General features: G+C 41.9%; 1 protein-coding gene across 2 annotated transcripts in view; it reads left to right on the top strand.

Moving 5' to 3' along the window:
* Positions 1-25,138, top strand: part of FGD3 (FYVE, RhoGEF and PH domain containing 3) — a 96,346-nt gene that overhangs the window by 51,041 nt on the left and 20,167 nt on the right. For both annotated transcript variants that reach the window (XM_058845042.1, XM_058845043.1), the window contains exons 3-14: positions 1,054-1,222; positions 2,296-2,893; positions 9,302-9,391; positions 10,581-10,717; positions 11,956-12,112; positions 16,677-16,815; positions 17,565-17,623; positions 19,169-19,315; positions 19,978-20,070; positions 21,922-22,001; positions 22,406-22,436; positions 22,907-23,008. In XM_058845042.1, coding sequence (XP_058701025.1) covers positions 1,054-1,222; positions 2,296-2,893; positions 9,302-9,391; positions 10,581-10,717; positions 11,956-12,112; positions 16,677-16,815; positions 17,565-17,623; positions 19,169-19,315; positions 19,978-20,070; positions 21,922-22,001; positions 22,406-22,436; positions 22,907-23,008 — 1,802 coding nt within the window. The remainder of the gene's footprint in view (positions 1-1,053; positions 1,223-2,295; positions 2,894-9,301; positions 9,392-10,580; positions 10,718-11,955; positions 12,113-16,676; positions 16,816-17,564; positions 17,624-19,168; positions 19,316-19,977; positions 20,071-21,921; positions 22,002-22,405; positions 22,437-22,906; positions 23,009-25,138) is intronic.

Raw genomic sequence — 25,138 nt, forward strand, 5'->3', positions numbered from 1 at the left:
CTGGTCACGTGTGCCAAATGGATGATCAGAGTCAGAAATGGTTGAAAGAAACTTCTAGAAAATGTTCTTTAATACAACATGTAGTTAGAATTTACTCATTTAACCTGTCAACTCCTTGGATAGTCTAGGGAGCACACTTGGCAGTGCTACTCCATGCAGTGTGTGCTTTGGGAACAATCCCACAGCCAGTTTTCCTGCCTTCCAGTGTCAGTCCCAGCAGCTATGGGAGCTGCTTTCCCTGTATGAAACCATGACAGCATGGGAACCTGTTGCCATGAATTACTGCCTGTGTATGATAAATCCTTTACTCTGCAGTCAGTGGAAGATCTGAACAAATTGTTTAAAATGACATTACATTTTAATGCCCTTTTTTTAAATACTGTATTAAACTTTGTACCTTGGCCTCCTTTTGAGTCCTGAAGTGGAATGTGAGTGTTCTTACAATACTTGTTTTATTTATACTGTACACAACTCAACATAGAACCAAAAGAGGAAGGAAATTTGTGAAGACTACTATACCACAGACAAGAGGGGGGAGGGAGAATGGGAGGAAGAAAAGCCATTATGTTCAGCCTGTGGCATTTTGGACCAAACAAACACAAGGCACTGAAATCCATGCTGGGGCTGGGTTTTGATGGTTTATTTTGGGATGTGGTTCATCCCTCTGCTTTTTTTTCCCCCCAATATGAGATTCAATGGGGTGCCAGAATTTTGAGAAGTCATGGAAGGGGAAGCTCATTAGTGTGATTGAGATGGCAAGCAAACTTGCAAACTGAAGTGTAAGCTGTGCATCCTGTTTGGTAATGAGGAAGCAGTGCAGTGCTGCAAGCCGCTCAGTTTGTTAGCACGGCTAAGCCAGCTGTAGAAACACAAAATAGAAGCCTGACTTTTGTCTTTAGCAGCTTGCTTTGGTGTAAGCAATACTTCAGGACTGCACCTGTGCCACTTACAAAGAACGAGGAAAGAATGCAAACCTCTCGGTCTGGATTTTGTTTCCAGTTTAGGATAAAGAAAATGGAGATTTATCCTGTTTTTTCCCTTCTTTTTCATTAGTACCTCCTAAACCTGTCCATCTCAAACCTGGGCAGGAAAGAATTCCTCCTGCACCATCTCGGCCTTTGCCAGCTGATCCCAAGTCATCAAGGAGCTTAGCACCTGGAGAGGAAGAAATCCCAATATCAGCAGGAGTCAACACGCTCATTGAGAAATTTGAAAGTATTAGGTAAATATGGCTTTGAGAGATCTGCTCTCCCTTTTCTGCATTTTTAACTTAGAATATAACAGTAGAAAACATTAACTGTGATGATCACATGAAAAGTCCTCTTGGGATGTTTTCTACTGCAAGTGCAAAGCTTCACTGAGGACAAAGTATATTTTTAATAAAAGCTGCAAATTTTAATTTGTAACATACAGTTATGCTTAAGGAGCTTAAGACCTACTGAATTTGGTAAGATTCTAACAGAGGCAAGTAGCACACAATCTGCTTTCAGTAAGTTGGTTCAATGTGGGAATTGCAGCATAGGAACTTGATTGTTATGATATGAAATAATTGAGTTTTCTGTCTGAGATACAATAAACATCAGCTCTTGCTTCTTGGAGGCAGGGAAGGGTATAGAGTACTGTGAAACAATGCCGTGTGTAACAGCAGCTGTTCTGAAACTTTGCATATGAAAGACTCTAAATTGGATAAAATACATGTATTTTGCTGTAAAACCAGCTCATTTTACAAACACATGAAATATTTCCCTGAAAAACAAATCTGCCTGATGGAGCTAAGTGATGGGTTTTTTTCACAAAGAGGGTGATGGAGAGAGGCACCGTACTGTGCCTTGGAGTGTTGTCACCCAGGTGAACCTGTTGTGTTTCAAAAAGGAAAAGCAGTGCCTTCTCATGCTGCAGTGCATCCTCTCTGGCAGAAAATACCTTGCCACAAAGGCTTTGCTCTGTTGAAGAATGAGAGTTCCTGTTTAAATGAGACCAGAACCAATTGCTTCTTTTTAGAGGCGATTCCTTCTGCTCTGAGTCCTCAAACCAGACTGTTCTTCAAGGTGACATGGAAAGCACTGAAGGCCCAGGATTCTGGTGCTGCCATTTCAGTAGTGTAGGGGTGATGTTTTTTCATTGGATGTTGTTGGGTGATCATTATTACTGCAATGTGCACACTTTTACCTTCTGGGATTGTCAGTGGGGTGCAAGAAATACAACTTGAATCAAAGGACAGTCAGACTCTCCCTTGCAGGGCACTTGTGAAACCTGAGTGTTAATATGGCTGTGGTGCGTTCTCTCCACCCACAGGCAACCTGTACATATTCTTCAAAGGAACCAGCTAAATTTGGCTCTTAAGATGGAACCTGGCCTGGATTCATCCAAGCAGACGAGCTTGTGTGACTGTGACACAGCAGCTTCTGGTGGCTCTTCCACAAGTGACAAAACTGAGTTGGATGAAGCGGAGCCCAATGTACCGTGCAGCACGGATCTGACTAACACAGACATCATGAAAATTAAAGAGCTGAGCATAGGTGATAACAAAAGCCATGAAGACTGTACTGCTGTGACTGTGAGCAAAGAGCCCCAAGAAGAGCTTGGCAATAAAGACTCAAGTGCAGAACTGAATGGGAGTGGTAAAATTCCCAACAGAGACAGCGGCATTGACAGTCCTTCTTGCAGTGTGGCTGGGGAAACGTTCCCCAGTGAAGAAGGAGCAGAGCAGAGGAAACCCAGCATGGCTGGGAACCCAGGAGAGGTGGAACCTGACAGAAAGGGCACCAAACCTTCCTCTGTAGAGCAGAAGAGAGACTCCATGCAGGATGAGGACAGTGACATTGATGAAGGAAGCAGTGAGGAGCAAGAGATAGCAGAAGTGCCAAAGTTAGAGTATTTGGATGTAAACAAGGTAAGACAGTTTGTTCCTTACTATTGAGTGCTCAGAAACCAGTTCTTGACACTGGCAAGAGGCCTCTTGCATCCCTTTCACACATTGTTTGGATTATTTGCTTGGCTGTTTTTTCCTCAAAGGATCACGATAAGTCAGTATTATTTCCTGCTTTATGCAGGTCCTAACTTATTCCTGACCTAGACAGTCTTTTAGAAAGGTTCCCAGCTTGCTTATAAAGGTTTCATATAAGAGAATCCATCACAGCCAGAGGTAAGCTGTTGAAATTCAAATACTTTTGTAGATTGAGACTCCCAAGTTGTGTTTTTTGTTTGGGTTTGTCTAGGTTCAGCTTGCTAGAGCATGTTGTATTCCGTGGAGCTTCATGTTATTCAGAGAATTAATTGGATAGTGCATCTTGCAGGGTCAGGACCTTGCAAGTAGGCAGGATCAGAATCTTGTCTCACACAGAATTTGTTTTAATGTTGTTTTGTGTTGTTTAAAGTTGTTTTATGTCAAATTACTCTTCAGGAAACTGTAGCTGGAAAAGAGATTTTTCTTTGATTCCAAACTAACGTAGTCCAGGCTGTTGTGTATTTGCAGCAGCTATGTAAGATTAATGACAGATTCCTTTGATTATCAGCTTATCAGGACAGTTATTTTTAGAAAAAGCGCTGTTAAAAGGGATCTGACTTTTTTCCAGAAAAAAAAACCCAAGAATATTGCAAAATATCTGCAAAATGTTCCACTTTTTGCACTTTTTGTTTGGTGGCTCTTTTTGTTTGTATTTGGGGGTGTTTGGTTTTGTTAGCTTTTTCTCCCCCACCAAGCCATGATGACAGTAAAGTTAATATTTGGGATTTTTGTGTTTTGAAGGATATGATGAGCAGCTGCAGCGAATGATCTGTAGCTAGTGAAGTGCGGCATCCACACCTCAGTTTGTACAAATTTGGGTGCTTCTGTTGAAATCACCAAGCAGATGATGATTTGTGTCTGTCAAGCGCTTGTCCCTAGGGAAAAGTGAACATTAGAATGCATTTCTTAGTTTTTAGGTCAATCATCTGGTGACTATAAAGGAGCGATGAAAATGGCAAACAAGTTCTCAGAGCTTGACAAGTGTGTTTATACATACATACACATGCTGTGACATATTTTAATGATTTTATATTCATAATGGGTATGTATGTGCATGTGTGCCACTGAAATATTATTTAAAAGATACGTTATTAGTTGCAACAGGCCAGGAAGAAACCAAAGAATTGTGGAATTTCCTGAGTTGGAAAGAACCCATAACAATCACCAAAGTCCAACTTCTGGAAAATAATACATTACATTGAAAAAAGTCTTTAATCAGGTAATTAAATTTGCAGTTTGGACTAGGAATGCTGTATCAAACCAAGTGTGACAACCCCAAGCTAAACACTTTACCATATGATTAAGAAGTTATTTGTTGACAAATGCCAATGTTTCGTAAGACATCGATGATTTGATGGCTGTTTTTAAGTCTTGTTATGTTAAGCGTCCATATAGTAGGACATAAAGATGACAAAACACAGAATTATAAGGTTGTAATTCTCTGGAGCTCACCTGGTGAATTTATGAGAGAGGTATCTCCAGAAGAAAACGCATCTGTTTTGGTTTTTTTATATTACCCTTCTTCCTGAGGTGCATTTATGTGATGCACTGCAGGATTTCCCTGGCAGTTTGAGCTGATTTCTCCATCTAAAAGGCAGTTTGGAGTTTACCAAGCTACACTAAGTCACCTTGTTTTTGCAGTCACATAGAGGAGGAAGGCTGAGAGAGCAGCTGCCTCTTCTTCAGTGTAAAGATTGTACCCTCTTCTGGGAGCACATTGGGGGAAACCAATTTCTGATCTAACTGATCTAACGCTCACAGGTCCACCACTACACTGTGTCCCTAAACACCACATTTACCTGTTTTTTGAAGACTTATGGGGTGGTGACTCCACCACTTCCCTGGGCAGCCTCTTCCAGTGCCAGAAGAAGTTTCAGTGAAGAAACTTTTTTCAAATATTCAGTCTAAACCTCCCCTGGCACAACTTGAGGTCTTTTCCTGCTCCCCCCTTTGATTCTGCTGCAGATTTGGGGCACTATGGACTCAGGGTTGGACTGAAGGGCTATAGCTTGCAGCAAGGACAACTAATGTGATTCAAAGTTGACTTGTTCCACAGTTATTCTTAGGCTGGAATTTCACATCACTCTTGACAAAACTGATGATTTTCCTACTTGAAGGAAGAGAGGAGAATTCAGTTGGCATCAGGTGCTGGCTTGGGAGCTGGGGAGAGCTCATCTCCTTCAGAAGGCCTTAAGCTGGGAGAGTGTGTCTTTCTCCTGCATTTCCCCTCCTAACCCTAGTACCAGGCTTTGCAGATGCACCATGAAGGTAACCAGTGGTCTCATTAAATATGAAACTTTTTATAATTGGAGGAGAATGCATAAGTACAGCTGCAGAGTGATTTAATGATGGCTCAGTAACTCCTAGGATGTCAGGGTAAGTGAAGCTCATGAATAACCATTCTTTTCTACTTCAGTTATCTCTCCATCTTCCACCCAAGCCTGCACACAGCCCATGGCTGGGGAAGGTAACCTTGCCTGATGTGTGACTGGTATTGTTTCATTTAGTCTAGGTTTAGCTATGCAGTGACATGGCTTTTTTTAGGAGTCTGTAGAAGTCTAACAGGGCTCATTATGAGCACAATCCATGTTTTAAAATCTCAGGAGTGACTTACTGAGATTTCCAGTTATCTTTTATCAAAATAAAAATGAACCAAGGGGAGCTTATTAGTTTTGATAATGTCTCAGAAAATGTCAGGAGCATCAGAAAATGATGCTGGACTAACCTGGATGGTTACAAAGATGGTTACAAAGAAAAGAAGTGATATGAAAGTGAGACTGAGGGACTGTCACACTCCAAAGTCCCAAGACTTCTGCTGACTGTCTGGAGAGCCTGAGTAATGCTTCTGGGAGGGGTATCAGTGCTTCATAGCTTTTTATTTAGGTATTTTTTCACTAAGAGTAATATATGCTCATTTGTCATCACCAAAAAATGCTTTTCTCCCTCTGTCCTGCTTCCTGCTGTGTAAATAGTAACAATTGACTCCCACATGGGTCTCATGCATTCATGGACACATGCTTCCATTCTGCATGTTCATGGCTGGAGTTTCACATCTGATTTCATTGTGCAGTGTGTGTTGTAAAATTTGGCCTGCAGTCCTGCTACTCAGACCTTTGGGTGAGATTAGCTCCATGTATATTCTGAAAAAAAAGTCCATATGTCAATGTTTTAGTCATAATGTTGGTTGAGAAAATTCAGATATGCCATCATCATCATCATCATCATCATCATTATCATCATATTTGGTTTGAATATCTTAATGAAAATGTGATTTCAGTGCAACAAGGACAACCAAGCACAGGATAACTTTTCCATATTGCTTTCAGAATTGTTGAGTAGGAAGTGGTCCATAATCTTTCTGAGACTTTTTGTGTTCTGTGCAGAGCTGACTGGTGGGATTTTGAAGAATAATCATGTATGATTTTAACCTAAGCTCTACCCCAGCAGCTCTCTTGCAAGATTTGCTGAAAGCCCTGTGTGAGACAGATGCTGACTGAATTTAGTTGTGCATACCCACTGTATGAAAAATGGTTGCAAGATTTGAGGTGCAAATGCATTCCAAGTATGAATCTGACCTTCATGAGAACCTGGTTCTGTTTTTCAGGCTGTTGTTTCCTTTTATTTAAAAAGCTTTATGGACAGTTGCAGCTGAAAATGAATTTTTGAATCTTCCACAAAGAAGTGAAAGTGCATCATGCTGCTTCAAGCACTAAAGTGAACTTTCTGTGTTATGAAGTCAACACTTCAGTTTTCTCATCCTTCTTGTCACCCCAGCAGCCACACTGTTCCACCCAGCCTCTGCAGCAGGTGTGAGGTTCTCTAGTGATGGCTGCACAGGAGATGCTGTGGCTCTGGCAGGAGCACTGCACAAAGCAGAGCATAATCTCAGTTTGCAGATTGATCTTTTCCTTTAGAAACATGGACCATGAAATATCTCATTCCGAGTGAACTGGAGGATGGCTCAGGCTTTGTTAAAACTATCCTGCCATGGCACAAAATGAAGTTAGAAGAATGGGACTGCCTCACATTTAATTAATCTACAATTTCATTTAAAATGTTATGCCTATTGAAAGGCAAATATGTTGCAAATTTGTCTGAAAAGTGTTCCTGTCTCCCTGCCTAGCAGAGAGAGCAACTGAAGATAGAGTCACTCTGTAAAACTGAGCTCAAGCTGAGTCTATTCAGCCCTTGTTTTGTATTTAAGCAAATGTCAGCAAGTTTTCTTGAAATATAAACTGAATAGCAGATGGTGAAGGTCAGGAGGTCAAAAAGCGCCTGTGTTATGTAAAGATTTACTTCTGAGTACAAATGCATTTGGTTGGAAATAAGTATTTTTCCAATTCTGAATTCAAACAACTCAAAGTGTGCTGTTGGTGGCTGGCATGCCAGCTGGTTACATCAGTACCTTTCATTTGAGCATTCCTTTGTGCCCAGCAAAACCAGCAGATAAATTCTTTCTTGGTGAGAAATCCTTGTAGTTACTGGATTTGACTGGCCAGCAGTGTACTTGAGTGTAAACTTTAATAAGATGTCTTTGCTTGGAACAATTCCAAAACTTATTGTGCTGTGATTTTTTTTTTTTCCTCCTCCCCTAAATATTAATACACATTAAACAGAGGAGGGCATTGCGTAGCATGTTGAAAGAGCTTGAAAGAATATTTGAATTGACTTGGTATAATTGGAGAGGCAGGGCAGAGAGACTCCATGTCAAAACTTTGCTCATGGCATGTTTGCCTGTCTTCAGATTTGTGCCTGGAAAAAGAGGGCTTGCTTCAAAGGAGGTCTGATGTTGCTTCAAATAAAGGAAACCTATTCAGTTTCCTTCAATAATACATCATGGAGCTGTGGGTGCATCATGCCAAGTGGCATCTCATTCCATGTAGGATAACTGTGGGTCTGATTTGTTGGAGTTCATGGCTTGCTTTGAAAAGCCTTTGAGGATTTCAGTTGTACTGCAGTTTGTCTGAGTGTGTGTGGAGGGCGGGTGTTTAAATGTTTCTCATCAGCTTTATTTGGAAACAAAATAGAGTGATGTTGAAGAAGCTTAAAGAGAGCATTTATTTGGTATTTTCCAGCAATCTGATGGTGACCCACAGGGTTATATCTGGAAGTCCTTGCCCCAGATACGAGCACCAGAGACAGGCATTTGGGATGGAGCTACTGGTGTCAGGCCCAGAGGCTTCCTGAACTGGAAATTGCCCCATGTGTTTAATAGACTTCAGCTGAATTTTTCCTCCGTGGATATTTCTGGTTCTTTTGTGAACCTCTGTGAAGGTTACTGCTGGCAGTGCAGTGTTGCTTGAGGAAGCAGCCCCTGAAACAGCACCTCGGTGATTTTATTTGATGCCCTTCAGTTTTCCCATAGAAATAGTGATTAATTGCACCCAGTCAATGTTCTCCAGTTCAGGAGTCATTAATGCACCTCTTCATTGCATGTCTTTTTTTCTGGATCCAGCCCAGTGTAGTTTCCTTACATTTGATCATCCTTGCTGCCCATTTTCCATGCTTGTATTCCTGAATACAAGCCAGCCAATGCTCTGTTCTGGACTGCTTTCATTATATTTAGGCATGGTGTTTAAAGTCCAACACTTAAAAAGGTTGTTGGAAAGCTCAAGCCTGTATTCTGGTAATTCAGGTATTTTGAAGCACTTAGTGAGTGAAGGGTCTCTTTTGGCTGAACTGTGCCTAAAGTCAGTGTTTTATAACTGTATTTAGAGTTTTAAAGTAGCCTTTTCTCATTTTATTTTTTTTAAATGAGCTTAATGAAAGGCTTCACTGAGTGATTTGGGTTACCTTGCTGAAAATTCTTTCCAGGGAATTGGCCTGTGTTTAAAGCTGCACAGAAATCTTAGAAATATGCCATAGAGAGTAATGCTGTGCTGGCAAGGGCAGAAATCTGGTCAAATAGCCTGGTTTTCATTTTAGTTACAGGACCTGACTCCAAAAAGGAGAACAGTTGATTTACAGTCTGTTGCCTTGTTTTTCAAAGAGACTAGACTTATTTACAGGTTTAGAGGATGTTTCTGGTTCTTTTTATAAAGCCATAATGAACTCAAGTGATGTCCTGACCAGCCACTGATTGCATTACTAATTGCTCTTTCAGAAAACAACATTAAAAATGTCTCTGGAGCAAAGTGATCTTTTGAGAGATGTGGAGCGGATTCTGAAATGTGTTAACCTCTTTCACTCTGCTGGTAGGGATTTTGGACACTGACAAAATGAAAACCAGAACAGTTAGTGGAATTTAGGTGTGGAGGTGCAGATGGATTATGTCATTTGTAACTTTTTTTTCAGTGTACAGAGCCCCAAAAGCTATTCAACATCGCCAATGAGCTGCTCCACACGGAGGAGGCGTATGTTAAAAGACTCCATCTCTTGGACCAGGTAATTCCATTTTGAATTAACTTTCATTTCTTTTCAGTGGGCAGTAATGACATCTCCTGTCCATTGCCTAAGCTGTAGCTCAATAGAAATGCTGTGTGTAGGTGGAAGATGGAGTTTGTTTGCCAGGCTGTGTGCTGAGGGTCCAGGGAGCTTTGGGCAAGGGGGTTCTCTGAGAAGGAGCCAGAGGTTTGGGATGGCAGGAAGGGAGATGGGAAAGGCCAAGACACAGACACTGCCAGCATTTGGTTCCTCTCTGGGTGTATGGGGAGGGGAAATCACAGGAACACTGAAGGCACTGAGAAATGATGAAATCTGTGATTGCTCTTTGATGGGAAGAAGTTGAAATTTTACTAAAATCAGGCCACATGTGTCACCCCCATGCCTCCAGCAAACTATTTCTTTACTGCTGTGTTTTGTAATTGTTGTCCATCATGTTTACACGTGGGGATGAAGTGAAACTGATGTGATGAGTCTGAGCTTTCTTTCCCATAGACTTTGAGTTGATGCTACACAATTCAGGCATTTCTATAATTATCTCAAAGAAAAAACCCATGAATGTGCAGGAAAGAAATAAAAATGGGGATGAGACACATTGCTAGCCAAGTGCTTTTTAAAAATGAGTAGAAGAAAAAAAAAATGAGAGAAAGTTGTCACCTGGCTAGAAATGTTAGCAGCTCTAACTTGGAGAACCCTTCACCCTACAACTCTTGGAGCTCTATGCAAGACTTACAGTGTTTGTAAGAGATGAACAGAGACTGTTTCTAGACCACAGAAATCTAGGGAATGTCTTTTTCCCTTTTGTTCAGTGTAATTTTTCCTACTGAGAAAAACCCAATCACATGGTTAATTTTGCTTTGTGTAAACATCAGTAAATGCTTTTCAGGGACTGGATGTTCTTTGCAGCTTGCGCTCCCAAATATGAGATGTCTGCTCTTCTCAGTTATTTCAAGCTTTTTTGAATTTCAGCTCAGATTTTCCTAGTTTTTTCTGTAGCCTGTAGTGATATATCTAACCCTGGTTGACAGTGGGTTAAGTTTTGTGAACCTCCTGAAGACTCCAAGGCTACCAGCGGTCAAAATCTGCAGCTCTGTTCTAAGCAGTTAGCTTTGTAAAATGGCAATCTAAAATCAGCATGTCTAGGACTGTTTTTCGCTAAAAAATGTTGGTACTGTCTTGTTGCCTTCTGCAGGTTTTTTGCACTAAATTGTCTGAAGCAGGGATTTCATCTGATGTGATAACAGGCATCTTCTCAAATATTTCTTCCATCTACTGTTTCCATGGACAATTTCTTCTTCCTGAGCTCAAAACAAGAATTACACAAGAATGGTAGGTAGCTGTCATTACAATTATTTTAAAAATACATTTTCAAGAAACTGTAGCAACCATAAGGCCTAGTCTAATTCCAAATTTTTTATTGTTTAATGCAGTAGTTACATTAGTTATTTAATATGTTAATGTGAAGTCTCTCAAACATTTCTGACTTAGGGAGTAGGCCTGAGCACTCAAAATTTCCAGAATACATTGTGAGCACTTTTTCAGTTCAAAGTTACTGCCAGAGCTGTTTTCCTTACTGCATTCTCACTCTCCTATTATTGCAGTACTATGAAATTACAGTACTAGGAAGGAATGAAATTGCTTGTTTTGGCTCCAAAGCTGAAAGAAATATTTTCAAATACCAATTAAAATTTGGCTACTATAATAAGTTGCAGGTGGGACTTGTTGATTTTAGAGGTCTTTTCCAACCCTAATGATTCTGTGATTCTGTAAGTTGCAGATAAGGCAGAAGTGCAGTGATAGGTAGAAAGGTTAATTGTAAGTCAGATCTAGGAAACCAAATTCGAGGTGACAGATGGGCTGCATGGTGTCCTGCAGTCCCAGGTACCCTGGCTGACCAAGACAACACCAGGGCTTGGCTCTCTCTTGGCTGAGTCCAGTCTTCACATGCTCATCAGTGATCAGGAGGAATAAATGTGTGCCTGACTTGCACTTTCAGGGATAACTGTAACAAAGGGGAGGAGAAGTGTAGAGTCTGGGAGTCAGAAGAGGACAGAAGCTTGGCAGCTGGCTAAAGACAGTCATGCACAGGCAGACTGGGGGAGAATGGCTGGCTCTCTGCCTGGCAGTGACTCTGCAGGAGAGAGATTTGTGCCTAATGCTGCTCAGCCTGGGCTTACTGGCCCCTGGGGATCTGAACTGAACCATCTCTTTGCATTAAAACCAATTCAGATGTTTGAGTATGGTGGAAAAGGTTATTTTTGATAAGTAAAAGTTTCCCACGAGATTTTGTGCTGGGCAGAAGAGATATGTAGATGTAGTCAGTCTGCTCTTCTCTTAAGACAGTGAGGGCAGAAATGTCATCCCTTTTACATCAGGATTCAGGCTGGAAGTTTCATCTAGGATATTGTATAGGTTCCCTTAAACTGAACTTAACCTGTTTTGATTGCACATATGTGTAAGTGCTTGGGATGTGGGACACAACTGTGGAAATCTCACAGCTGTGTTTTCTCTCTGAAGATACCATTGATTTCCAGAGATTTCAATACTTACCTGTCTCTTTACCATAGGAGTGTCAACCCACGGCTGGGAGATATCCTGCAGAAACTTGCTCCTTTTCTGAAAATGTATGGAGAATATGTAAAGAACTTTGACAGGGCCATGGACATAGTGAACACATGTATGCAGCGCTCCTCTCCCTTCAAAGACGTTGTTCAGAATATACAGGTATGTTGTTAATTGCTATGAATCAGACTTGAGATTGTAATGATTTAGGAATGATACTCCACAGTTTAGAGACTCCAATACCACACTGCCACTCCTTTGTTTCCCCTCTCTGCCCTTTTTCCCTGCCCCTTCCCCTGGAGCATCTGAAGAGGAGAGCTGGAGACACAAAAGAGAAAAATCATGGGTTGAGGTAAGAACAATTTACTGGAAACACCAATGAGATAAGAAAACAAACAGTAAAAGCAACAATATTAAAAATAAAAATGTACTAAAGAGAGAGTGCAGAGCTCAATCCAGCTGCAGCCACGTCATCCAAACCACTCCCTCCAGTCAGTGTGCCACACTTGCTCCACCATAAGGAACCTCCTCCTCTGAAGTGAGAGCCTCTCTTCCAGCCTGGCGATGACCTGAGGTGTTATCCAGTAACACTGGGGCCCTGGCCACACCCCCTCCTGCCTACTGGGAAAAATTAAGTTTCTGTTGGCTGGAATCAGGAGTGAGAGATCCTCACTTAATTCAGTGTGCTTGTTTCCCAGTGAATGATACACCTTGTCAAGATAAGACACTAATACTAAAAATACACAGTTTTAGTGGTATTCCTTTCTTCTCTTTTGCTGGTATACAGATGTCACACAAGCTTGTATTTTCTTGGTTTTTGTTGGGTTTTTTGATTTAATTTAATTTTTAATATGGCTTTAAACTGACAGAGGGCAGGGTTAGATGGGATATTGGAAAGTAATTCTTCCCTGTAAGGGTGGTGAGGCCCTGGCATAGATTGCCTGGAGAAGCTGTGGCCCATCTCTGGAAGTGTTCAAGACCAGGCTGGATGGGGCTTGGAGCAACCTAGGACAGTGGATGGGGGTTGGATTGGATGGTCTTCAAGGTCCCTTCCAACCCAAACCATTTCATGATTCTGTGATTTAAGAGGAGTATCAGAAATCACAGAATGAAACTTCACCCTTGGCCAAGCAATTCTGACTCTTTTGGATTTGTCTTCTTCATTTCTAACTTTAATTTTTTTTTTAATAAATACATTTTCATTCTGAGGTGGGTGTGCTTTAGTTTGAATATGTCACTGACCACATCTGCTGTTTGTCTGGTTTTTCTGAGGCTTCCAAGTGGCATACTGCTCCTGGGGTCACAGCTCCACAGGAGGATGCTTTACACAGATTTTCACGTGTTTTCTCATAATTACACAAAAAGCTGCACAGTAAGAGGGGAAGAGCTCCAGTTATGCTGATGTCTCCATAAAACTGCTCTATCCTGCTCGTCCCCTGGGCCAGCTGAAGGGATGCAGGCTCCAGCACACTCATGCCAGTCCTGGGAAAGCAGACACCATGGTTCAGGAGGGGAGGGCTGGCAAGGAGTGGGTTAAGCTGAGCAGGGAGCACAGCTGCCTGCCCTAAATGGGGGCTGGGGGCCTGAATGGCTGTGGCTGGGCCAGCTGTCAGGAATCAAGTAATCCCCTAGCAAGCTGGGAGAGGAGAGGCCCTGTGTGGAGGTTTAGGGCTGTGTCAGAGACTCAGAAGTTTGGAGAAGCAAGGACTGGGGGAGGTCATTTCCTGCTACGCTGCTGCTCCACATGGCCTTTTCTTACTCTTTTTCTGCCTGTACCCATCCTGCTCCCACTGAGGACATGCACACCAGCACTGTGTTTTGCTGTCCTCAGCTTGTGGCAAGCCATGACTTTCTGCAGGGTAAATCCATTTGGGACTGTTTTTCCTACAGCACAGGCAACTCCCTTCCCTAAAATTCACCTGTCTCTTCCCACCAACCAGCTTCCAACACAAATGACGTGTGTCACCTGTCACTCTGCACTGGTTCAGGCCATGGGCAGCTCTGCTGTTGCTTGAGCAGAGCTCTTGCCAGGCAGTGTGGGCACTGGCAGTGCAGGCAGCCTATTGATGGCAGAATTGCACTGGAGGATTTCTAATCACACCTGCACAGCACCTTTTGCTCTGTTGCTCAGTGATCATAGGTGTAGGAGGCAGAGATTGGACCCAGAATGCTTAGACCACCCATCTGACATATCTCTGCACTATCAAAAGCCACGTATATCATCAGTATACCAGTTGGAGTGTGTTGTGATCCTTCAGGGATGCACTGTCTACCTAAGCTGCTAATGGAATAGTGTATATATAATGTACAGGTTAAGGCATTCACTGTTACTAATCATGTTAAATTAGGGAAAGCAGAAAACAAAAATCAAATGTTACTTATAAGTTGATGACTGTGACTTATCAAGTTTAGTCCTTTGAACTTCTGGAAGGATAGCCAATATTTTTCTCTCAGACATTCATCCCATTATCTCCTGCCTTGCTGTGAGAATGGAGCGAGTCAGCAGCATGCTGTGGGCTGGAATATTTATGAGGAAATTGTAGCTACTTGAAAAAAGTTCCTTTCTCTAAGAAACACACAGTAAAATTAACGTGGTTGTAGAGAGGCTGTTTACACTAGAACAGACCACATTAGTGGGGTGATGTAAAAATACTGCTGTGTAGAAGAGCTCGTGTGTGTCTGTGGTTAACATGTTGCTGTGGAGTCAGATTACTTAGCTAGCAGAAACTTCCTGTGTGCTTGAAAGCAAGTAACTGATTCTTACTGAGATTGTCATCTCTCCTCTTTTAAATAGAAATATTCTTTTGCTTCACAGGATCCTATGAAAGCATGTACACTGCAATACTCAGTGCCATTGTAAGCAGAGCACCTCGGTGCCTTATTGGATGATGTTTAGTGTAATCAGACTCAAACCTCCTCCCCTTCTTGGCCAAGTGAAAAAGAAGTAGAATTTGAGAGAGCTCTGCTTTTCAAAGCTGCTGTGTGAGCAGTGTGTCTGCTGCTCATACAGTGAGCTCTGGCAAGCAATACATCCCTGGGGGCATTCTAATTTCATGTATTTGGGAGAACAGTGCTGCACAGGGCCATGGATGGGAAGAGCTTTTCTGAGCCTTCTGAAGGAAGATAGTTGCATATCAGCAGAAAACACCAGACATGGGATGAAGATTCACATAAAACCTGCTAGCTCTGATACCTGCTGTTGGGCAGGAAGGCTCCACGGTCGTATGTGGAGGGGCTGGATGTGAGCGTGGTCTGAGGATGAACAAGGCCAAGTGCTGGGTCCTGTCCTTGGTCACAAGAGCCCCTGCAGCTCCCAGCTGAGCCAGAGGGGCTGGAAAGGCCCTGGGGGTGCCGCTGGCAGCAGCTGAACAGGAGCCCAGCTGGGCAAGAAGCACCAGGGCACCTTGGCCTGTCCCAGCCCCGCTGTGGCAGCAGGAGCAGGGCAGGGCCATCCCCTGTGCTGGGCACTGCTGAGGCCCCACCTCCAATCCTGGGCTCAGCTTTGAGCCCCTCACAACAAGAAAGAGCTGGAGGGGCTGGAGCGTGTCCAGAGAAGGGAACGGAGCTGGGGAGGGGCTGAGGGAGCTGGGAAAGGGGCTCAGCCTGGAGAAAAGGAGGCTCAGGAGGGACCTTCAGGCTCTGCACAGCTCCCTGACAGTGAGTTGTGGAATAAGGACTTTACAATTAAAATTGTAAAGCAGTATGCTTTATTCCAGCTGGGAGACATCATCCACCATACACATGTGTGTGATTGAGACAGGTTTCAGGTTTAGATACACATTGATCCCACAAGCCCACACCTCCCTACCCGCCCATTCCCTGCCCATTCTCCACCTCCTGCTTCATATTATAATGAGTCTGCTGCAGTGCCACACCTCCTGGAGGTCACCAGCAGATGTCTTCTGATGAAGTAAAGACGTCTTCCTCAGTGTTCACTGGCTGATCTCTGTCTCTGGGCAGGGGCAGTGGGGGTTTGGCTTTCTCCCAGGTCAGTTTGCCCTGGACAAAACTAGAAGCCTGGTTCTTGCTGGCTTCTTAAACCACAGGTTTTGCTTTATGGGATTTTCACAATGTACATCTTATCTTTATGGCCTTTACCTAGCAACTAAATTCCTCTGTGTTCTGTTACAAGCTGTTTCTACCTAACAAGTTACATTCCTAGGTGTTCCTGTTACAAGCTGTTTCTGCCTTTAAAATAAGCTATATTTATGTTTCCCTCCACCTGCTTACACTTTATATGCTTTTAAAATTCTGAATTTTCATAAGCATACATTTTTCCCATATAAACAGATGGGTGGAGCCAGGGGTGGTCAGGCTCTGTTTCCAGGAAACAAGGGACAGGGTAAGAGGAAATGACCTCAAGCTGTGCCAGGGGAAGGTTTAGATTGGGTATTAGGAATAATTTCATGATGGAAAGGGTTGTCCAGCCCTGGCACAGGCTGCCCAGGGCAGTAATGGAATCACCATGCCTGGAGGGATTTAAAAGACATGCAGATGTGGTACTTGAGGACTTGATTTAGTGGTGGCCTTGGCAGTGTTATGTTTATGTTTGGACTTTATCATCTCAAGGGTATTGTCCAATCTAATGAGTCTGTCGATCCATGATGGCTTGAGAAGCTCCTGTACACTCCTCTAGTTTTGTGTGAATGGTCATTTTTCATTGCTGTTAAACACCAAAGGCAGGAAAAAAACAAACCCTCCTGTTCTTGTTTTCTGTGCATTACAGAAACAGGAAGTGTGTGGAAACCTGACTTTGCAGCATCACATGCTTGAACCAGTGCAAAGGATTCCTCGTTATGAGCTTCTCCTGAAGGACTACTTAAAGAAACTTCCAGAAGAATCTCCAGACAGGAAAGATGCTGAAAGTACATGTAAACTCCTCTCTGTCTAACAGCACGATGACATCTTGGGCAGTTTTTTCTTCACATGTTCAGATACATAAAACCAGGACTATGGTAGAAATGGAGATTTGAATTAATCAAATTATTGCCAAAGGGATTTTGAATGCTTTTGGAGTTGAGAAGAAAAGGGTTGGAATGCCTGCTCTAGGAATGAAAGCAGCTTTGGCAAATAAACAGCAACAATATGTTGAAGTTTGCTATAGTAGAACATCTAACACTTTAATGTTTAATCAGTTATGTGGCTAAGGACAAAGACAGGAAGATATCCTTGCAGTAGAGGAAGAAAGGAGGAATGGTTTTAAATTTGTATTGCATTTAAGTGTGTATTTCTTGCCAAGAAAGCCAGATAGACTATATTTATATGGTGAAACAGGAGAAATGGACCTCTCTTGATAATGAGGAGTTTTTGATCTCAGCCAAAACAAGGTCCATGTCACCATAAGCAGGCAAGCCCTATTTTAGGAAAAGAATCTTAAAAATATGCTTGGGAAGACTGGTGATGGGTTCTTTGTGTGCTTTGGCTCATCTAGATTTTTAGGAGAGAAAGATGAAACATAGATCAGCTGAACAGGCAGAAGTGATTGTGTCTGTAATTGCTTATGTATCATCAGTTTTGAAGGAAAAACAATTCTCAGAGAGGTGAACCCATCCCCCAAGGTGCTATTAAAAGATATAATCTAGAGAATGCTTAACTATTGGTACCTTTATTGCAGAGTCACTGGAGCTGATATCAACAGCAGCAAACCATTCCAATGCAGCCATCCGGAAGATGGTGAGTAGCAATTCCAGGATGGAATTGTGACCTGACTGAAACATTTGGCTAAACTGGGGGCCTCCCATTGCAACAGGCTCAGTACAGTAACTGGAGAGGAATATCTGACTGTCAGTCAGGCTTTCAACATCTGTTGGATGTCTGAGTTCTTTTTATTGTGAATGCAGTTTTCTGTGGCTTTTTGGACTTAAATTCCACTTCCCTCATTCTTAAGGACCTAATGAGTTGAAAAAGGAAGTCTTCATAAAAGACATTATTTGCTTTTCCTTGAAAAGTGTTGAAAGTATTCCAATTAGGCCCATTCACAAGGTGTCCTTGCAGATTTTCACACTGGTTTTTTAGTCCTACAGTTCTTTGACAGAATGAAGGTTGATTTGATTTGATTTTGGCTCATCTTAAGTGCACAGAATGTGCATTTTGCATGCATCAGTAGCTTCAGAAGGTGCTGCTTTAAAAGCTGTGCAGTCACTGTGGAGATTTTGGACATTAGCACATGTTTTACATGTAGAAAAACTAGTGCATTACCATTAAAATAAATGGGCTTTATAGCTGCAGATGTTATCCCTTTGGTGCACCTGGGTGTCTCAGGACATTTTGTATCAAACAGACCTGAAATGCTGTGTATCTGGCTTAGCATCCATTGAATATTTGGAGGAACAAGGTTTGTATTTGCTTCCCCAGCTGGTGGGGACACCATGAGACCACGTTTCCTGTGGCTGCTATGTCTGTGTAACCAGCTGATGTCTGTGTATTGTCAGTACGTCTGAAAACACAGTGAGGAAACCATCTGTTTCTATTTGAGTCTGGCATGTTCTCTTGATAAGGATATATTTTGGTGGAAATTTTTCTGTTAACAACTTTTCCTGGGGGCTGTGTACAGTATCTCTGCAGTTATCAGGAATATGAAACAACTCTTTGGCTCATTGGTTTCTGTGTTGGTTGCTTTTTCTGTTAGTACACCAGAACCCATTGGAAAAGGCTACTTTAATAATTTTTCTGCTTGAGGCCCAAGCCAGACTGAAAGGAAAGTGAGTGCTGTAGCAAAATCTCCAAAAGTTAGTGGAGGGTTGAATTAATTGTTGGCTGTTTACTCTTGTTGTGGTGCAGTAGAAAAAATAAATCATGCATCCATTATTTGGTAATGTACAGGTCTCCAATTTGGCCATTGATTTTATTGGATATTGCTTCTAAAATTCCAAAGATTAATATTTGGACTTGATCTTAGAGTTCTATTTCAACCTTTATGGTTCTATGATACACATTTATTATTGAATAGTAATAGTCTAAAAGTATCAAATAAATTTATCTCAAAATGTCATTAAATAGTACGATCCAAGTATAAATAATCCAGTATGACCAATCCAGAGTGGGGAATAGCACTGAAAAGTATGCAACAGGTTTTAATATAAATGCGAAGATATAGTGGAAGTGAAAGACAGTTTTTTTTCAACTTACATACATTTACCACAGAAATTAAATGGTGGGCAATAGACCACATGGAATCATTTTTTTTTAATTTAAATTGATGGGGGTTTGTACCTGCAGGAAAAGATGCACAAGCTTTTGGAAGTCTATGAGCGCCTGGGTGGTGAAGAGGATATTGTTAACCCAGCCAATGAGCTCATTAAAGAAGGACACATTCAGAAACTTTCAGCAAAGAATGGCACAGCGCAGGATAGGTATTTGTTCCTGGTGAGTGTTTTAGTTGCTCTTTTATTTTCAGGGTTGTGCTCAGCTTGGATGGGCCTTAGAGCATACTGGTCTAGTGGAAGGGGTCCCTTCTCATGGCAGGGGGTGGAATGGGATAGGCTTTAAGGTCCCTTCTAACCCAAACCATCCTTTGACTCTATGATTCTGTGGTATGTTTCCATCTTCCTAAGCTTAAAGACAAAAAGCATTCACCAGCTGAGCCCAGCTACTCCTTCAGCAGCAGTTTTGTAGCTTTTTTCCTCAAAAATTTCTTTTTTTGTTCCATGCTGTGCCTTTGCCTGATGCCTTGTCAGGCTTAAAGGGGTTTTTTCCATCTCCTTCTTCAGAGGCTGAGTGCCACAGGAAGTGGTTTCTTGCCAAACCACCTTGCTGCAGGAGATGGCCAGCTCTCACTGGCACTGGGAGAAGATCTCTCGTGCTTTTATGGCAGTCAAATTCAGAGGGAGGGCAGAAGGGAGAAGTGACTGGCTGATGTGTTTGTGTCTGCCCACTTCTATTGATAATGATCCATCAGCCTCACTCTCATCTTAAATCTCTCCTTGAGAGCTGTGTCTTAAAATAAAACTCACCAGAGCCCTAAAGTTTGACGGTACAGGCTGTGTGCAGCATGTAAGTGCCTAAGCTAAACTCTTGCCTCATTTCAGTTTAACAGCATGGTGCTGTACTGTGTGCCAAAACTGAGGCTGATCGGCCAGAAGTTCAGTGTCCGAGAGAAGATGGACATTGCAGGACTGCAGGTTTGCATCTCTTCCCATTTTCTAATGCACCTTGATAGCTTTGGATCCCTGCTGAATCCAAACATGTAACATTATGTGAATGTTAAAATATAATAAAATTCTCAAACCTGGCTTTGGATCACTTTGGATCAATGCAGCTTTTCCACCATGAGAAAGAACTCAAGGTGCTGGAGTGTGTCCAGAGAGGCACAACAGAGCTGGGGAAGGGTCTGAAGCATAAGTCTGATGAGAGAGCTGGGGGGATTCTGTCTGGAGATAAGGAGCTAGACCTTCTTGCTTTCTACAACTGCCTCAAAGGTTTGTGTAGCCAGATGAGGGTTGGTCTCTTCTCATGGATGAGAGGAAGTGGCCTCAAGTTGCACCCAGGGAGGTTTAGGTTGGAATTAGGGAATATTTCTTCCCTGAAATGGTTGTCCAGCCCCGGCACAGGCTGCCCAAGGAAGTGGTGAAGTCACCATCTCTGTAAGTGTTCAAAAAAAACATGTGGATGTTGCACCTGAGAAAGTGGTTTTGTGGTGAATGTGATGGTGCTGTCTTGATGGTTGGACTTGAGGATCTTAAAGATCTTTTCCAACCTTAATGATTCTATGATTCTATCTCTTTTTGGGTTTTTTTGGTTGGTTGATGTTATGAACCAGTTTAACACAGAAGACCAGAGGAGGCTAAGCCTCTGTGAATTAAATGGATTGAACCCAGAAAGGTTTGAAATATACTCCGAAACTTATTAAAACTAAACAAAGTTAGATGTTGATGCCAAAAAAAGTGATATATTTTATTTAACAGCAAAAGAGGCTAAGAGAAATTAAGAGAAAAGAAGGAAAGTAATAGAAAAAGAGGTGTGCACAGGTGGGGGGACAGGGAGAGGGTGACTGGGGTTACCCTTCCCAGGGTCCCAACAGCATTGCATTGCTCCCCTCCATCTGCTCTTCTTGGTGGTCCTCCTGCCACCCATTGCTGAAAAGTATGGAATCCAGTGGATTAATAAAGTGGTTTGGGCCAGGTGGGAATGCCCACGTGCCTCCGGTGTGGAGGGCAACTTTGATGCTGTCCCTTGCAACTCTGTGATCTGTTACAACATCTCTGGTGCAGGGTCTGGGGACCTCTTTGGGGGGTCTGTAATGGGCCATGACTCTGCTGTCCTTTGTGTGGATGCAGATTTTACCAGGGTGAAGGGGCCCACAGCTGAGCTCCTCTGTGCAGCTGAGGATGGGCATTCACTCTCTGATCAGAGACCTCCTCCAGACACACCCAAAACCTCTCCTAACCCCACCCTTTGGTGAGAGGGTCTGTTCCAGCCTGGCAGCTGATAGTCCCGAGGTGCTAAGCTTGATCCCTCTGTGAATGTATTCTTCTCCCCTGAGTCACTTCATCTTATCTCTATCCATTAGCAGTGTAGGGCTCCAGTCAGGGTTTTGGTGGTTTTCTCTGCAGCTTTTGTACAGTTTTGCTATAACAGGCCAAAGTCTTTCATGAAGATGTTTAAGACATAAATTATAGCATTTCAGTCTCTGACAGTTGGGTTTTTAAAATTTTTATAAGAATCATTCAAAGGAGAGCAGAATAATGGTGACTGTGTGACATGTTTGGATTGAGAGACTTACCTTGTACCCTGGCTGGCACAGGAGCCACCTTCTCCCCCTACTGCTGTAGGACTCTGGTTGGTGGTACACACCCACAAGTTTTGTAGCAAGACAGGTAACTGTGGAAACAGTCCCTTATTTTTTCTATTTCTATACTTTATTCCAAATGATCCTTTCAACTAAGCATTCCAAAGAATGACTGTATTTGTAAGTCATTAAAAACTTTGGAAAGACACGATCAATGAGTAAAAAGCTGATGTGCTTTTTACAGGTCCAAGAAATTGCCAAGCAAAATGTGGCCCATACGTTTTCCATTACAGGAAAAAAGAGATCATTGGAACTGCAAGCCAGGTATGGTACTTGTTCTGTCTTTGAGGGTTTGTGAATATGTGTGGAGAAATTGATCTATGGGCTGTGCTAGTGTGAAAGAACTTTAAATCATGAGGTGAGCAGCAGAGGTGGGTAACTTGGACATGTAAGAGAATGTTGGTCCTAAGTCAAAGTGTGTTGATTGCCTTTATTGAATGCTTACAGTGTTTATAGTAGTGCTTGTAGGGTCCACTGTGTGAACAACTCAAGTATTTTTGGCATTTGGTAATAATTACTGTCAATAATTATCAATAATGTTTATAAAATAGTGGATAGCAAAGCTAAAAATGTAATGAATATAAAGCTGTGAAGCTGTGAATTGAATTTACTGAAAATACTGTAAATAGAATGATGATGTTTTCTCTATTTTTCTTTTGTTTTAACAGGACAGAAGAGGAGAAGAGGGAATGGATTCATGTTAGTACAAAGCACCATTGATAAGGAGGGAATCACCATGCAGGCAGCATTTGAAATCATCATTTTGGGGTTCTGAATGAATGTGGCTGTGCAGGGAAGCTGGGTGGGCCAGTCTGATAGAGCTGCTCATGGAGAAGTGTGGAGCTCAGTCAGGGTCCCAGTGCTGACCAGTTGGCCCCAGAAAGTATCTGAGGACTCCAGTGGGCTTCCCTTTCCTGCATTCCTCAAGCCCAGTATGAAAAGAGACCTTGTATATTCTTCCAGTTTGACTTGTAGAGACACTGTCTGATGGCAGTCTTTGTTTTTAACTGAAGCAATAATGGGTTTAGCACCACCACTTAAGGTTTTTAAGTTTCCCTTTTATTTATACAATTATAAGGGTTTTTCACCAAATGATAATCCTACCTATCTTCCTATGAGGGAAATTTTTTTTGTGATGCTTCTCATCTTTGCTGATATTTTTGTCTCAGGTCATTCAAGCCACAATAGAAAAGCACAAACAGAACAGTGAGACCTTCAGAGCTTTCAATAGCTCTTTTTCACAAGAGGAGGAGCATCTTCCTGATTCCTCAGTAAGTACCAGTGCTTCATTCTCCTTTGCCAGAACAATTTTACCAACAGTTAAGAACTGCACAGCTACCTTTAAATTAGTGGAGTCTTGTTCTGGATTTTTATATGAATTACAGGGCAGTCATCTTCATTTCTCTGGCTCTCAAATGTCTATCAGTCTCAGCTACTCAGCCATGCAGATACAGAATAAATTACCCAGGACAATTCAATGCCCAAGACCCATCAGGCATGTTTTCCAGGCTGGTGTTTTTTTTTTAGCAGAACAGGTATAATTCCTCAATGTTATAAGTGCTTAGCTGTCTAGAAAGTTATTTGTGTCCCTGGGAGGTTTTGTTCATTACTTCTCCCCATCTTGTCAGAGACATAGTTTGGGATTATTGCTTTGATGTTATTTTGTTATTATTTAAAATATTTTAAAGACTTGGAAGGAAAATAACACATTTTAAAAGCATCTTAAAATACTGTATTATAGATAGTAAATATATTTCAGAAAAATACTCTTCAACTAAATATGTAAAATAGTCTTGAAAGTTAATTGTTTCTCTACAGCTGTAAGGAATCACTGTGTTGTGTTTGCTAGGAATTTTGTTTTAGAAGTATTCACATCAGGACAGCATCTCTGCATTCAACTTGAAAATGATGGTGATAACCACAGGCATTTGCTACAAACTAAAGAGGAATGGGGCTTGGGAGAGCAAAATATTTAGATATATCATACAGTGCTGTCTGTGACTTTATGACTTCAGACATCGTAGATCTTGGAGCAGAGGGAGAGAAGGTCCATCTGCAGGGATTCAACTTCAGAGCTTTTTATCTTCCTCCTCCCCTGTCTCACAAAATTGTTTAGGGTTTTTTTTTTTGTTTGTTTGTTTTGGTACCTAACTATTTTTGACATCTCTCCTTGGAGGTTCAGGACTGATTTTGTGACTCAATAATCTGGATTTTTTATCTGACTGATTTCCCAGGGGCCTCAGGAGAGATGCTGGATATCACTTTCATCCCAGCATAATCAGATTGACAGTGAAGATCTCAATGCTCCATAGAGTCTAGAATCCTTCTACTGATAGCAACCAGCAATGAGCTATTTTCAGAATCTGGCATAGTTTACTTATTCTGATATATTCATCAGCTAAAAATACTTGGGGAAAAAAATAGAAAATAATCAATTCATGCCATTATTTTTCCATTAACTCATGGTTGCATTCAGAGCCAGGATGTTTTGATGGAAAAAAATCTTGCTAGTAAGCTAACTAATAAGCACACTTCTTTCTGTGTAATTAAGAAACAGCATCTGGTCAAGTTCATTGTTACTATCTTGCTTTGTAAATTCAATTTGATTTTGCTTCTGTGTTCATGGTGTAGCTACATAATTACACACTTCATAAAAGCCAAACAGAGCACGAGTCTGGTTTATCCCTGTCTGTGGTATTAATGCAGTCTGTACTGTAATTTCTTTAATGCCAGAATACTAACCTGCATTTTTAGGAGATTAGCTTCTCTAAATAATCATCTTTGAAACTGATGTCACAGCTAAATGTGACAGTAATTGCTGTCAGTTGAAGTGAGCTGAAAGTTTTTCTGTAAGGAAAACTGGACAAATACTGAGAACATTCTAACTGCAATACACTGCACTGGGTAGCATCCACCAGACATCTATGGAATATCGGGCAGCAGCTTTAGAGGAAAAAGTGACCCTTTTTTTTCATCTCATGTGTCAAGAAACAGATATGCACTTGTGGATTCCTGGCTGAATCTGTAACAGCTACTAGAAAGTAGCCTGTAAAATAAGAGTCAAATTGGTTTTTCCCATCCTTGGCCATATATTTTCTCTGTTACGGTGATTAGGACTGGTTGCAGTTCATGACCAGTGCATGCAACTCTGAGCATGCTTGTGTTTCATGCTGACTCACATGAGCTCATATCAGCATTCCGGATTGGTGTCAGCCTGAAATCTGCCTACAGAAAACTTATGGTTTCTGGGAGGTGCAGAGATGTGAAATTTGACCTACTCTTAAGATTATGCCAGTGCAGGTCTTCAGCAATTCATGAACTCTCAGCTGTCAGGAGGGCAATTGCCAGTGTCATTGCCAGTCAGTGCCAGGCAGGGTAATGGTAGCAGTAGTCTTTTCAAA

Source organism: Poecile atricapillus, chromosome 9 (assembly GCF_030490865.1).
Source record: "Poecile atricapillus isolate bPoeAtr1 chromosome 9, bPoeAtr1.hap1, whole genome shotgun sequence".
Taxonomy (NCBI): Eukaryota; Metazoa; Chordata; class Aves; order Passeriformes; family Paridae; genus Poecile; species Poecile atricapillus.